Raw genomic sequence first — 12,842 nt, 5'->3', positions numbered from 1 at the left:
GAAGCTCATCAGAAAACTAAATTCAGACACAAGCTAACAAACTGTCTGGTTTCTTCAACTTTCACTCAGGAGCAAAAATCTGACTTTATATTTAAATAAATCAATGATTTGATATTTATTGATATCGACTGATATGAAATATTTTATCGTGATAACATCATTTTCAATATCGCCCAGCACTAGTCCTGTACCATGTTTTTAGCAGTATTCTGCATTTTAACATGGGGCTCAATGGAAATAAGCTAACTTTCAGGACCAGCCTCAAGTGGCCAGTCGAGGTACTGCAGTTTCTGGGGCGTCTGCATTGCCTTTACTTTTCAGCTCCTGCTTGTGCCAGACTCTCCTGTATGAAGGTAGACTTTGCTGACTCAAAGGTCTGGACCCAGGAGAGGCTCAAACATCTGGTGGAAAGCCTAAAACCAGAGGAGTGGAAGAGTTAGAGCAGCAGAGTCATGTTCACTGTTTTGGAAGTCCAACAATCACGTATGCGTGAAGTACAACAGTGTGTACAATCTTTCAGCTGGGTCGTGTATAACATGAGAGAGGGGTTCTAGGGCACCTGAGCACCAAACCGCAGCAACCAACATGCAGATCCAGCTGCGTCGCTGAGCCCACACAGTGAGCAGAACACATGAAGAGAGCACACAAATCAATGCTGCGTGCACTCGAACAGGGTGGGTTGAACGAGGTGTTTATAGTTGCGGGTGAGGTGGAGGTGTGCGTGTGTGTGTTATCAGGATCCAGGAAGTGGCACATGAGTGGCCACATGTTTCAGCCCCCATGAGGACCGGCTCTGTGCTCCAGTTGCAGCTTGCATTTGTCCCAGATACTGAACCCCTCTCTGTCTCTCTCCTCTTCTCATCTATGTCCCTCTCCCTCTCCTCCTCTCTCTCTGTTGCTCCTTAGAGATTTGAGCGAGGCAGTCTGATTCAATCTGATATTTCTCCTGGGCCCCTAATAGCTCTGTTAGTGTAGAACAGGCTCTTTTCTCTCAAGCATTAATTGGCTCCAAAATAATTTCTTTGTCAACAGCAGGGCTGCGTTTTTCTGATAATGACTCCTTTGGTGTTTTCGGTTTCTGATGTGAGCCCGCTGCACCACCGAGAGGATCTACTGTACTCCGTGTGTGTTTAAGATGTGTTTGTAATTTCTCTTGTGTGTTTGTGCCAATGCTTGTGTGGGCGTGGATGATGCATCACAGGAACGCAGAGCAGATGCAGTCCTGGATCACACGGATCAACACGGTGGCTGCCATGTTTTCATCTCCTCCCTTCCCAGCAGCCATCGGCTCCCAGAAGAAGTTCAGCCGGCCGCTGCTGCCGGGAACAATGTCCAAACAGACTGAGGTATCTTCAAGAGGGCTTAGGCTGAACCTGGTCTTAGTAGAGTCCAGAATCCTGTGAAACTCATCAGAGCAGGCTGATACGAATCATTCAGAACGAGAGTAACGACCCGCTCTGTGCAGCCGTTTTCAAAAGGAGTTGACACATAATTTTTCACAGCACAATGAGAGTAATTAGAATTAAATTTTCATGAATAAACACTCCACTTAACACAAACGTGATATATCACTGTTGGACGCTAGTGGCTGTGATGGAAGGTGTTTCCTTCCTCGTGTCGATCTGGAGTGAAATCAAAGTGAAAACACGTCACAGCTGTTTGTTTTTACAGCCCAAAGAAACAAATTCAATAAGTCATGAACGGTCTGACGGTCTGCAGACACAGATATGAGCCACCACCACTGGAGGACAGAGGCTTTGTTTCCAAACATAACTTTTATCACAACAAGACCCTTTTTCATCTCCTGATATAAATACTGATCAGCTGTCGATGTGGAGTAACAATTAGGATGTATTCCATTTAAGGAGTGCAGATCATGGGCCTGGTCTTAGAACCAAGACAAGGCTCAGACCACGTTTATCACAACTGATTGATTTCATCTTAGAACTTGCTCCTTGCTTAAGTGATAGACGGCAAAACTTAAAGTCCCCATCTCTGCAAATCATATGAGGAAGTGCGTGTGATGTTATGAGTCGTGACTCATCTTTTTAGTGATCCAGATCACTTGGCTTGGCTGGCATCAAGAGCTGACTCTTTCAGCTCCCAAACAGCTGATTAAATAAATGTGGGCTTTTAGTAAATCAGACATTTATAGCAATGTTGGAACCTAAAATTAATATATGTATTTTACACATAGACTGTATAAATAATGAACATAGTATCCGTGACTTCACCCATCTGTTTCTGAAGCGCTGTTTTAAAGCCAATCGGCAGCGCCAGCCATATTGGAAATGCTGAACTCAAGATAACTGCTATCAAGCGATTATCAAGAGGCGGGCTTTGAGCCTTCTCGCTAACAGCTACAGTGTTCCCGCCTGTCAATCAAGTCAACTGTGCCTCTCATTGGAAAACTTGTAATCTTAATATCTTTGAAATTGCTGCGTTATGAAAAAAAATCACCCCTCGTACAGTGTGAGCCGATCGAGAAATGAGCTATCCAGAGTGTGTATGTGGTTTCCAGTACTTCCGGAGCCAGCCTCAAGTGGACACTCAATGAACTGCAGTTTTAACCCTTCTGCATTGGCTACAATTCTCGCGGCTGAAGGTTGCCGCTTGATTTTGCATGATGTTTGGTTTAAAAGCATTCATACTATACACTGTCATCGCCCTCCTCCTGCATCTGATTGGTTGCACACCAATCAAAAGCATAGTGGCACAGCATTCAGTCAGTGCATGGTGTGCCTGTAGTCGAGGGATGTGGAGAGAGATCGTCCCTTTAATCTGCCTCGTATTAAATAACAATAAAAATGTTGAAGAAAGGAAACCAGCTCTCAAACGGGACACATCATTAATTATGAAGCTTTAACATTTTGAGGAAATACTGTACGTCCCATGAAGGTATCATCTATCACAACAAACGTTATCCTCAGACTCTTTCCAAACAGAGCAGGTCTAGACCGTACTCTATGTTCTATTATTAACAAAGACCCAACATCAAGACCGGATAAGATCCAGTCCCATCTTACAGACAGGACTCAGTCTGATCTCATCTTAATCCACCATGAGCAGAGCACTTTGCAGCATTTAGCAAGTTACAGTGGCAAGGACAAACTTCCTTTAACAGGCAGAAACCTCCAGCAGGACCAGACTCATGTTAGACACACATCTGCTGAGACCGTGTTGGAGAGAGGGATAGAGGGAGATGAAGAGAGAGAGAGAGAGATGATAGTGGGGAGACGGATAGTAGTAGTTGTAGCAGCTGGAGTCTGGCAGAGAGGAACCTACGAGACAAGGGGGCTCAGGGACTCCAGAAAGGTCTATGGTTAGTAACTTTAATGGAACAGGAAGAGTTAAAGTAAGAGACAGGCAGAGAGAGGAGAGAGAGGGATAGACAGGATCCCAGTGTGTCAGTCTAAGCCTATAGCAGCATAACTAAGACCTGGTCCAAGCTTGATCCAGCTCTAACTATAAGCTTCATCAAAAAGGAAAGTTTGAAGCCTACTCTTAAAAGTAGAGAGGATGTCTGCCTCCCAGATCTGGTTCTGCATTAAATTTGAATTATTTCTTATCAATAAAAACATGGCTCTAGTCTTTCCATCCTATAATAGAGAAGTATTGATTGTAGACTCGATGAAGACCCTGATCCATAAAGAGTCTTATTAATGTTATCAATATCAATAAAGATCAGCGATCACCATCCGTACTCTCAGTATCTCTGCACTGCAGCTCAGAACAGCTAAACCTTCAGGGGGAGCACAGAGAGGCAGCTTGAATCGAATCACAGCAGATGTCTTTAATTTAAAACTAACAAAGGACGCAGAGGGAGTCCAGAGAGGAACAACACTGTGTTTACAGCAGGCTGCACACTCAGGAAGGCCAGGCAGGTTACGCAGATTAAACAGTCTGGGGAGGATCTGAGGGAAAGTGGCCGGTGGAGTCAGAGTACTGAGTGCTGATGAGGTGCACAGGTGGGAGTTAGAGTCAGTGTGATTAAGAACATCAGAAAGGAACATCAGGTGTTTTCCTTCGTCTCTCTCATGATGCTCTCTGTTGATTCTGTGCGTCACAGGAGGAGCAGGTTCGCTCACATGAAGCTCGATTTAGAGCCCTCTCCACTGAGCTCGCCGAGCTGCGCTCATTCCCTCCTGATCGCAAGGTCAAAGGTCGCGAGCTGGAAGAGTACCGCCAGCGAGATGAGTATCTGGAGTTTGAGGTGAGTAGAGAGAGCAGAGATGGAAAAAGGCAGTGAAGCATGGAGTCATTGTTGCAGTCCTGATTGTGTTTTTCTATCCTGCTCTCAGAAAACACGGTACGGGACCTACGTGATGCTGCTGCGAGCCAAGATCCGGAGCGGTGAGGAGGATTTGTCTGTGTTTGAGTCTCTGTTATTGGAGGACAACAGCCTGCAGAGAGCTCACTCCAGCCCCACGCTGCAGGACAGCAGCCAGGCCAGCCAGATCAGCCAGGCCAGCAGCACCAGAGACGGAGGCACCAGCAGCAAAGCCAGCGCCTGCAGCAGCAACAAACCCCGACAGGAGGGACAGAGACACAGCTACAGACAGGCCGTCAAGAAGTGAGGCGGGGCGGGGGCGCCGGGAGCGGCACAGCGTTGCACTGCCAGCGGCGGGCTGTCTCCCTGCACAGGTTTTTATTTGAGATCCAGGAGGCTTTGGAGCTCTGCTTGAAGGGGGAGCAGGAGTGAGGGTCTACCCCCACGCCCTCCCCCGACCACAACGCCCCACCCGGCACCCCAATCTTCTCGTCTACCAGAGGAGGGCTGCCAGGGAAACAGCAGCCAGGATGTTGGTGCAGGAGGTGGGAAGGTCACACACGTGCAGAGACGAGGTGTCTTTGAGAGCGGACGCTGGGTGCAGCAGCAGCAGACTGATCTGCAGCGTGAAACAGAGAAAGATGGTGCTCAAAAACCTGAACACCACACACGAAGGAACATCCAGCATCCTTTACGTTTCTCTTCTTTCATTCTTTCAAGGCACCTCTCCAACCAGAAACATTCTCCCACCTTTATCTTGACTTTTTCCACTCAGTTCTGGGACCAAATATTTTAAAACATCACATTTTAGACAACTGATGGTTTGTTTGATGTGTGAGCGCTGCAGGACCTTGAAAGCATCACCAGGTCTTATGGAGCCATTACATTCCAGCTCCTTTTTTTTTAAACCACATCCCCGTGGTGTGTTCACATTCCACACAGGAGCAGGACGTTACAGCTTTTGCTCCGCTTCACTCACGGTGGTATGAAGACTGGGCACCACGTGTGATGCTGAAGGGCGCGGCTGCAGGATACCGACGTGACGAGACGGCGTCGACTGGTCTCTCCTCTCCTCTCTATCGCTGGTGGTGTGCCGGTCAGAGGCAGAAACATCAGTAGAAGCTGCTCCTGATGTGCAGCGATGTAACTGCATCTCATCAAGAGATTTTTTTTTTTGTTGCTCTACTTGAACAGGCGATCTCTTTCTGCTTCTGTCCCCGTGGTTGTGCTTCTGTTCTCTTTCTATTTCTTGGCTGAGAGTTTGTTTTCTCAGTGATCCGCATGCCTGCATCCAGCACAGCTTCTTTTAGGCCTTTTACTGCTTTGAGGACAAGAGTCGTCCTCTGTGGGGTCATTTCTCTTCATGCCGGTGCCATAAACCCAACATGTCTGTACCTATATCCTCTCATTTAGACCCACTCACCAGGCAGACCCTGAATGTTCTTGTTTTTTCAGTATTTTTACAGTATTTTACAGCCGTTTGTTGATGTTGAACCTTATTCCACCTGTGTATGTCAAGTGTATGATGAATATTGTAAAAGGAACTATGTTACCCATACTCTTTGTAAGCATCCAGGATATGTTGTATATATATAATGCACCATTATATTGTAGGACATATGACGACAAAGTATATTTACAATATATTCAGTACACTGTTGTGAAGAAGCATTAAGTACGAGTCCAAAACGCGCTACACAAGAGTCATGTCTTCTTTTCTTACATGGCATTAATAGATCAGCATATTATGGGTATTAAAGTGAAGCGTATGAACCTATCAGAGATTAGTACGATGCATTAGAAAAGATGGCAGAGGACGAAGCTGTAAAAAGAGGAACGTTTTCCACAGGCGGAGCATGGTTCGCTGTGAACTAGCATGACTTTAAAGGGATCAGGTTTGAAACTGTGGAAACGCATGAAGAAGAAAAAGAACGTAGACGAGGGGCGTCACAGATTTTGGTAGCCATACACACCTCATAGCATCATCGATGTATAGCCATCCTCTACTCAGGCTTTAACACCTTGAACAGCTGCAGCGCCAGTGTCTGACCAGCAGGGGGAGCTGTTCAGTTTTTTCAGCCATAATCACACCTGCTGCACCTGCAGTGAATATGCATGGCATCGCCCGCTCAGCTGAGGCCGGGGGATGGAAACTGCAGGGCTAAACCAGACAAGAGCTGTTTGTATTATTAACTCTGGATGTCAATGTGTGAGTGTGTGTGTTTTCATGTGTGTGTGTGTTGCTGTATGTGTGTGTTGGCGTGTGCATGCTGTGACTGTTCCATGTTGTTTCTTCATCCTTTGAATGTGGGCTTTGTTAATTTTTGAGAAGGGGGGTCATGTAATCTTCAGGCTGCCTCTGGATCACGTCCTGCCTGCAGAAGCCAATCAATCAGAGCGTTTCTCTCCATCTCTCGTCGTACGTGATGTTAAACCAGAAAATCTTAAGGTTTGGGACTGTTAATGAGACACAAAAATAGCAATTCAAAGACATTTATACTGCCATTTTTTCACTTCTTTCTGGTGTTTTTGCCAAACAAATGATTGTTCTTCATGAAAATAATCATCCCCTGCAGCTGAACTCATCTGCACCCTCCTTCCTGTCGTTCTTCTCCTTCAACTCCACTGCTAGGAAAGATTATGGATACATCATTGCCATAGCTGACATCCTGGTCATGTGACTTTTCATTATAGCTCTGTGTTTGTAACTAATGTTTGATTCTGCCGTGTATAATGTGGCCAAACTGTCAGAGAGCACACAGACTCATGTGGAGCACCAATCAGGGGCTTCTGAGGGGACAGAGAGGACTTTCATTCAGGATTAAAATCTAAATATCAGACCAAACAATCATTTATGTTCCTTTATGGAGATCTTGTTACTCAAGCTACAACCAGTCTTGACAAATTAAATTAATTTCAGCCATTTTTACTCATTAAAGTCAAACTTTGATGGTTTTATTTCATTAAAGCTCCTAGGAGGAGTTTTCTGGTTGTGAAGCAGGTTAAAATTGACAGTGAAGCCTCTTTATGACGTACAAAAGCAAAGAAGACCACAAACAACAACAGGAAGGAGGCAGGAGTCATACCCAGTGACTGTTTTTTAAAGCTCCTGTGAGCAACTTCTGGTTTGGCGCCCCCTGTAGGCAAAGATGTGCGTCATATCACTTTTCTAGTCTTGTACTGTACAACCTAAAGTAGCATTTTCTGACAAAAAAATCTCATCCTGTGTGACTATTTGTTGTCAAAATGTAAAGAAAGGCTGTTTCTTGAGTGTTGTCAATCATCTAATTTGACGCCTACCCCCTCACAGCGATTTCAGGCATTAATAATTACATTAAATAAATTGTCGCTCTTCATGCTGATGATGTGGTTTGCTCTCGTAGCTAGTAAAGAGGCAGACGTTTGAATTTTAATCTGTTTTACAACCAGTAAAAAACTTCTCAAAGGAGCTTTAACCTGGATACCACGCCTCCATGCTCCTCCCACTGTGACATGTGACACCTTAACCTCGCTGACATATCACGCTAGTGGAGCTAACGCTTGCACAGAAGCTGGTGGGCTGATGTCGCCCCCCTTTTTACGAACAATAACACGTTTCCTTGAAACACGTTTTTCCCGCCAATCTGGAAAAGAACGCTGCAGGAGCTCTCATTGGTTCACAGAGCTGTCAATCAATCACATCAAATATCTAACTTAGCAAAACTTCCCAGAATATTTAGCATGAATTAGCACGATAAGACCAAAATTAATCTGGAGAAACCACGAGTAGGAAGAATGTGTTTGATGTATAATTTCATTTTAAAGTTTGATCCTTGCCCCATCTGTCAACATGGAGGAGGCGGGGCTTATAGGTGATATTGCAGCCAGCCAGTAGGGGGAGTTATAACTATTTGGGCTTCACAGTCAGTGAAGAAAGATTAAAAAGAAAACAGGATGAGATTTTTGTGAGAAAAAAAAAAAACCTTAGGATGTTTAGGATGAGATGCACATCTTTGCCCACAGGGGGCGCCAAAATCAACACACTGAAGGGTCCTCACAGCAGGAATTCTCATTGGCTTTCTCGGGGTTTAAATCACACTGCAGTTAAGAAGGAGGATCTCAAAAGTGATGTTTATTTACCTGGAGACTAAAATAGAATCCTGTTGTAACTGTCGCTGACATTATTGATTCCTTATAGTCACATTTTTGTTGCTTTCAGCGACTTAGATTCAAGGATTTGTTGTTTTTGTCCGTCATTAAAACTGACTGAACAGTTTTCTTTTGACATTTTACGACAAAACTATTCCTCTATAGTTTCATAGTTTTCAATTCACCTCCAAATAGTGCAACAACCTGACCCGACAGCATGTGACGGGTATTTTGGGCGCAGGCTCCATACTCTCTGTACAGTATGGATGGATGTCTTATAGAAAGGGAGGCAGCTCCACCTTGACAGAGTCTCCAAGGTCCTCCCCTCCCCTCCTCCCCCTTCCATGTGTTGTCTCCACTCCCTTACATCAAAGAGCAGCTGCAGGATCTCCACAGCATCGGTTAGCATGAAAATGTCTGGTTCCCCTGGTGACGGCTGTGCGATGCTCATGTGAAAGTCACCCTGTGGTTCTGTGTGCGTTCACGGCTGCAGGATTTACCTCCGTTAAAGCCGCAGTGCATGTCTGCAGCCGTCTGGACAAACTGTTCTGTCCACCTCATTTCTGAATGTAAATAAAGCATGAGATATTACGGCCTGCGTTCATTTATATTATGGTTAAAGTATTAAATGAAGGGTTAATATATAAAATAGGTCAACATTTTTTTCCTGTCCTTGAGCTCATGGTCATTTTTGTTGTTTTTGTTTTGATTTCTCTCAATGTGAACGAAGGAAGTGGATATATTTAACGCTGTCGTATGCTGTTGTTGTTTTAGAGAATCGAGCCAGCTCAAACGAATCTTTTTACACGTAGAGGTCTGATCTGATCCGTCTCAGTGTTTTTTAGACTGGTGCAGGTTCAGTGAGGCAATGTTCATTTTATGCTACACGCACAGTGAGCTACATGTGTCACTGCCTTGTTTAAAACTCACCAAGGAAATGTTGTTTGTGAGCCGCTCACTTTGAGAGGCAGAAGATGAAAATAAAAGTGTTTTTGAAGGTTACCTGTGTCAAGACATTTTGTGTTGAATGTCACGTTTACTGGAAGACGGGAGAAATAAACTAAATCCTTAAAGGTACCTGTGGTCCACTAAACTTCATTGTTACTTTTGCCTCACTCTGTCGATTGGCTTTGCTTCATTTCAACCAGATGCAACATTAAAGCTCCTGAGTCAATCACTGCATTAAAGACAGACATGACTCTGTAGTGGAAGTCACTGCATTAAAAACAGACATGACTCTGTAGTGGAAGTCACTGCATTATAAACAGACATGACTGTAGTGGAAGTCACTGCATTAAAAACAGACATGACTCTGTAGTGGAAGTCACTGCATTAAAAAAAGACATGACTCTGTAGTGGAAGTCACTGCATTATAAACAGACATGACTCTGTAGTGGAAGTCACTGCATTAAAAACAGACATGACTCTGTAGTGGAAGTCACTGCATTAAACACAGACATGACTCTGTAGTGGAAGTCACTGCGTTAAAAACCGACATGACTCTGTAGTGGAAGTCACTGCATTAAAAACAGACATGACTCTGTAGTGGAAGTCACTGCATTATAAACAGACATGACTGTAGTGGAAGTCACTGCATTAAAAACAGACATGACTCTGTAGTGGAAGTCACTGCATTATAAACAGACATGACTGTAGTGGAAGTCACTGCATTATAAACAGACATGACTCTGTAGTGGAAGTCACTGCATTAAAAACAGACATGACTCTGTAGTGGAAGTCACTGCATTAAACACAGACATGACTCTGTAGTGGAAGTCACTGCATTAAAAACAGACATGACTCTGTAGTGGAAGTCACTGCATTAAAAACAGACATAACTCTGTAGTGGAAGTCACTGCATTAAAAACAGACATGACTCTGTAGTGGAAGTCACTGCATTAAAAACAGACATGACTGTAGTGGAAGTCACTGCATTAAAAACAGACATGACTCTGTAGTGGAAGTCACTGCATTAAAAACAGATATGACTCTGTAGTGGAAGTCACTGCATTAAACACAGACATGACTCTGTAGTGGAAGTCACTGCATTAAAAACAGACATGACTCTGTAGTGGAAGTCACTGAATTATGAACAGACATGACTCTGTAGTGGAAGTCACTGCATTATGAACAGACATGACTCTGTAATGGAAGTCACTGCATTAAAAACAGACATGACTCTGTAGTGGAAGTCACTGCATTAAACATAGACATGACTCTGTAGTGGAAGTCACTGCATTAAACACAGACATGACTCTGTAGTGGAAGTCACTGCATTAAAAACAGATATGACTCTGTAGTGGAAGTCACTGCATTAAAAACAGACATGACTCTGTAGTGGAAGTCACTGCATTAAACACAGACATGACTCTGTAGTGGAAGTCACTGCATTAAACACAGACATGACTCTGTAGTGGAAGTCACTGCATTAAACACAGACATGACTCTGTAGTGGAAGTCACTGCATTAAAAACAGACATGACTCTGTAGTGGAAGTCACTGCATTAAACACAGACATGACTCTGTAGTTGAAGTCACTGCATTATAAACAGACATGACTGTAGTGGAAGTCACTGCATTAAACACAGACATGACTCTGTAGTGGAAGTCACTGCATTAAAAACAGACATGACTCTGTAGTGGAAGTCACTGCATTATAAACAGACATGACTGTAGTGGAAGTCACTGCATTAAAAACAGACATGACTCTGTAGTGGAAGTCACTGCATTAAACACAGACATGACTCTGTAGTGGAAGTCACTGCATTAAAAACAGACATGACTGTAGTGGAAGTCACTGCATTAAACACAGACATGGCTCTGTAGTGGAAGTCACTGCATTAAAAACAGACAGGACTCTGTAGTGGAAGTCACTGCATTATAAACAGACATGACTCTGTAGTGGAAGTCACTGCATTAAAAACAGAAATGACTCTGTAGTGGAAGTCACTGCATTAAAAACAGAAATGACTCTGTAGTGGAAGTCACTGCATTAAAAACAGACATAACTCTTTAGTGGAAATCACAGTCTATCGCTACATCCACACACAGCATCCCTGATGGTGTTGAGTAGCTTAAATCCTATATCAGGCAAGAATGTGAAAACAAACTAAAATACCACAGCTATGCAGATGACACACATTTACATCACCATATCACCAGGGGATTATAGTCCCATACAAATGCCGAATAAATGCATTGAACAAATCAATGACTGGACGAGCCAGAATTTTCTTCAGTTAAAGAAAAAACTGAAATGATTGTTTTTGGAGGAAGAAAGGTTAAAGGTTACTGCTCTGCTTCAATCTGCACAGATGAAATGTACAAACCAATCCAGAAACCTTGGTGTAGTCTTAGACTCAGACCTTCATTTCAGCAGCCACATTAAGACCATTACAAAGTCAGCCTACTATCACCTTCAGAATATATCAAGGATTAAAGGACTCATGTCTCAGCAGGATGCAGAAAAACTCGTCCATGCATTTATCTTTAGCAGACTAGACTACTGTAACGGGGTCTTTACAGGACTCCCTAAAAAGTCCATCAGACGGCTGCAGCTCATACAGAATGCTGCTGCTCAAGTCCTAACAAGGACCAACAAAGTAGACCACATCACTCCAGTTCTTTGATCTCTACACTGGCTTCCTGTCTGTCAGAGAATAGACTTTAAAATCCTGCTGATGGTTTATAAAGCCCTGAATGGTTTAGGCTGATCTGCTGCTACTGTATGAACCACCTGGACCTCTGAGGTCATCAGGTACTGGTCTGCTTTCAGTCCCAAGAGTCAGAACGAAACATGGTGAAGCAGGGTTTAGTCATTATGCACCACATATCTGGAACAAGCTCCCTGAAAGCTGCAGGTCTGCTCCAACTCTCACCTCTTTTAAATCAAAGATTAAGACCTTTTTATTTACCACTGCCTTCCTATCTTAGATTATTTTAACTTTTTTAAAATGCATTTTAATTGTGCTCTTTTGTGCTTGTCTGAATGTTTCCAATGCTTTTAATGTTTTAATGTAAAGCTCATTGAGTTGCCCTCGTGTGTGAAATGCACTATACAAATAAAGTTGCCTTGCCACTTTCAAAATGACAGCAATACATTTCCTTGATTCTCAAACATTTACAGAGAGTTGGTAAGAAAGAGGTGATAAACCAGAGAGATAAACAAGCCCCCAAAATCTTAAAATGAGTTGTTGTTTTATCTGCAAAGTTTTACACACAATACAAATATACCACAAACTACAGAACAGGATTAAGATAAGATACTCCTTTATTCGTCCCACAACAGGGAAATTCATGGAGTTACAGAAGCAAACAAGAAGGTGTACAGAACAAGAATTTAACAAGAATATATATAGAAAAGAAATGTTCATCAGAGACGACAGCTTGGCCATAATTCTCCTGTCAGCCACCACCTCCACAGGGTCCAGGACTGAGCTGGCCT

General features: G+C 43.5%; 1 protein-coding gene across 3 annotated transcripts in view; it reads left to right on the top strand.

Moving 5' to 3' along the window:
* Nucleotides 1-9,400, top strand: part of LOC117829816 — a 133,609-nt gene extending 124,209 nt beyond the window's left edge. For all 3 annotated transcript variants that reach the window (XM_034707511.1, XM_034707510.1, XM_034707509.1), the window contains 3 exons: nt 1,202-1,346; nt 4,070-4,213; nt 4,302-9,400. In XM_034707511.1, the coding sequence (XP_034563402.1) occupies nt 1,202-1,346; nt 4,070-4,213; nt 4,302-4,577 (565 nt within the window). In that variant the 3' untranslated portion in view covers nt 4,578-9,400. The remainder of the gene's footprint in view (nt 1-1,201; nt 1,347-4,069; nt 4,214-4,301) is intronic.
* Nucleotides 9,401-12,842: the final 3,442 nt, after the last annotated feature.

This window comes from Notolabrus celidotus, chromosome 18 (assembly GCF_009762535.1).
Source record: "Notolabrus celidotus isolate fNotCel1 chromosome 18, fNotCel1.pri, whole genome shotgun sequence".
NCBI classification, from domain to species: domain Eukaryota; kingdom Metazoa; phylum Chordata; class Actinopteri; order Labriformes; family Labridae; genus Notolabrus; species Notolabrus celidotus.
Note: the sequence above shows the minus strand (reverse complement) of the source record. Positions and strands in the feature narration are given on the sequence as shown.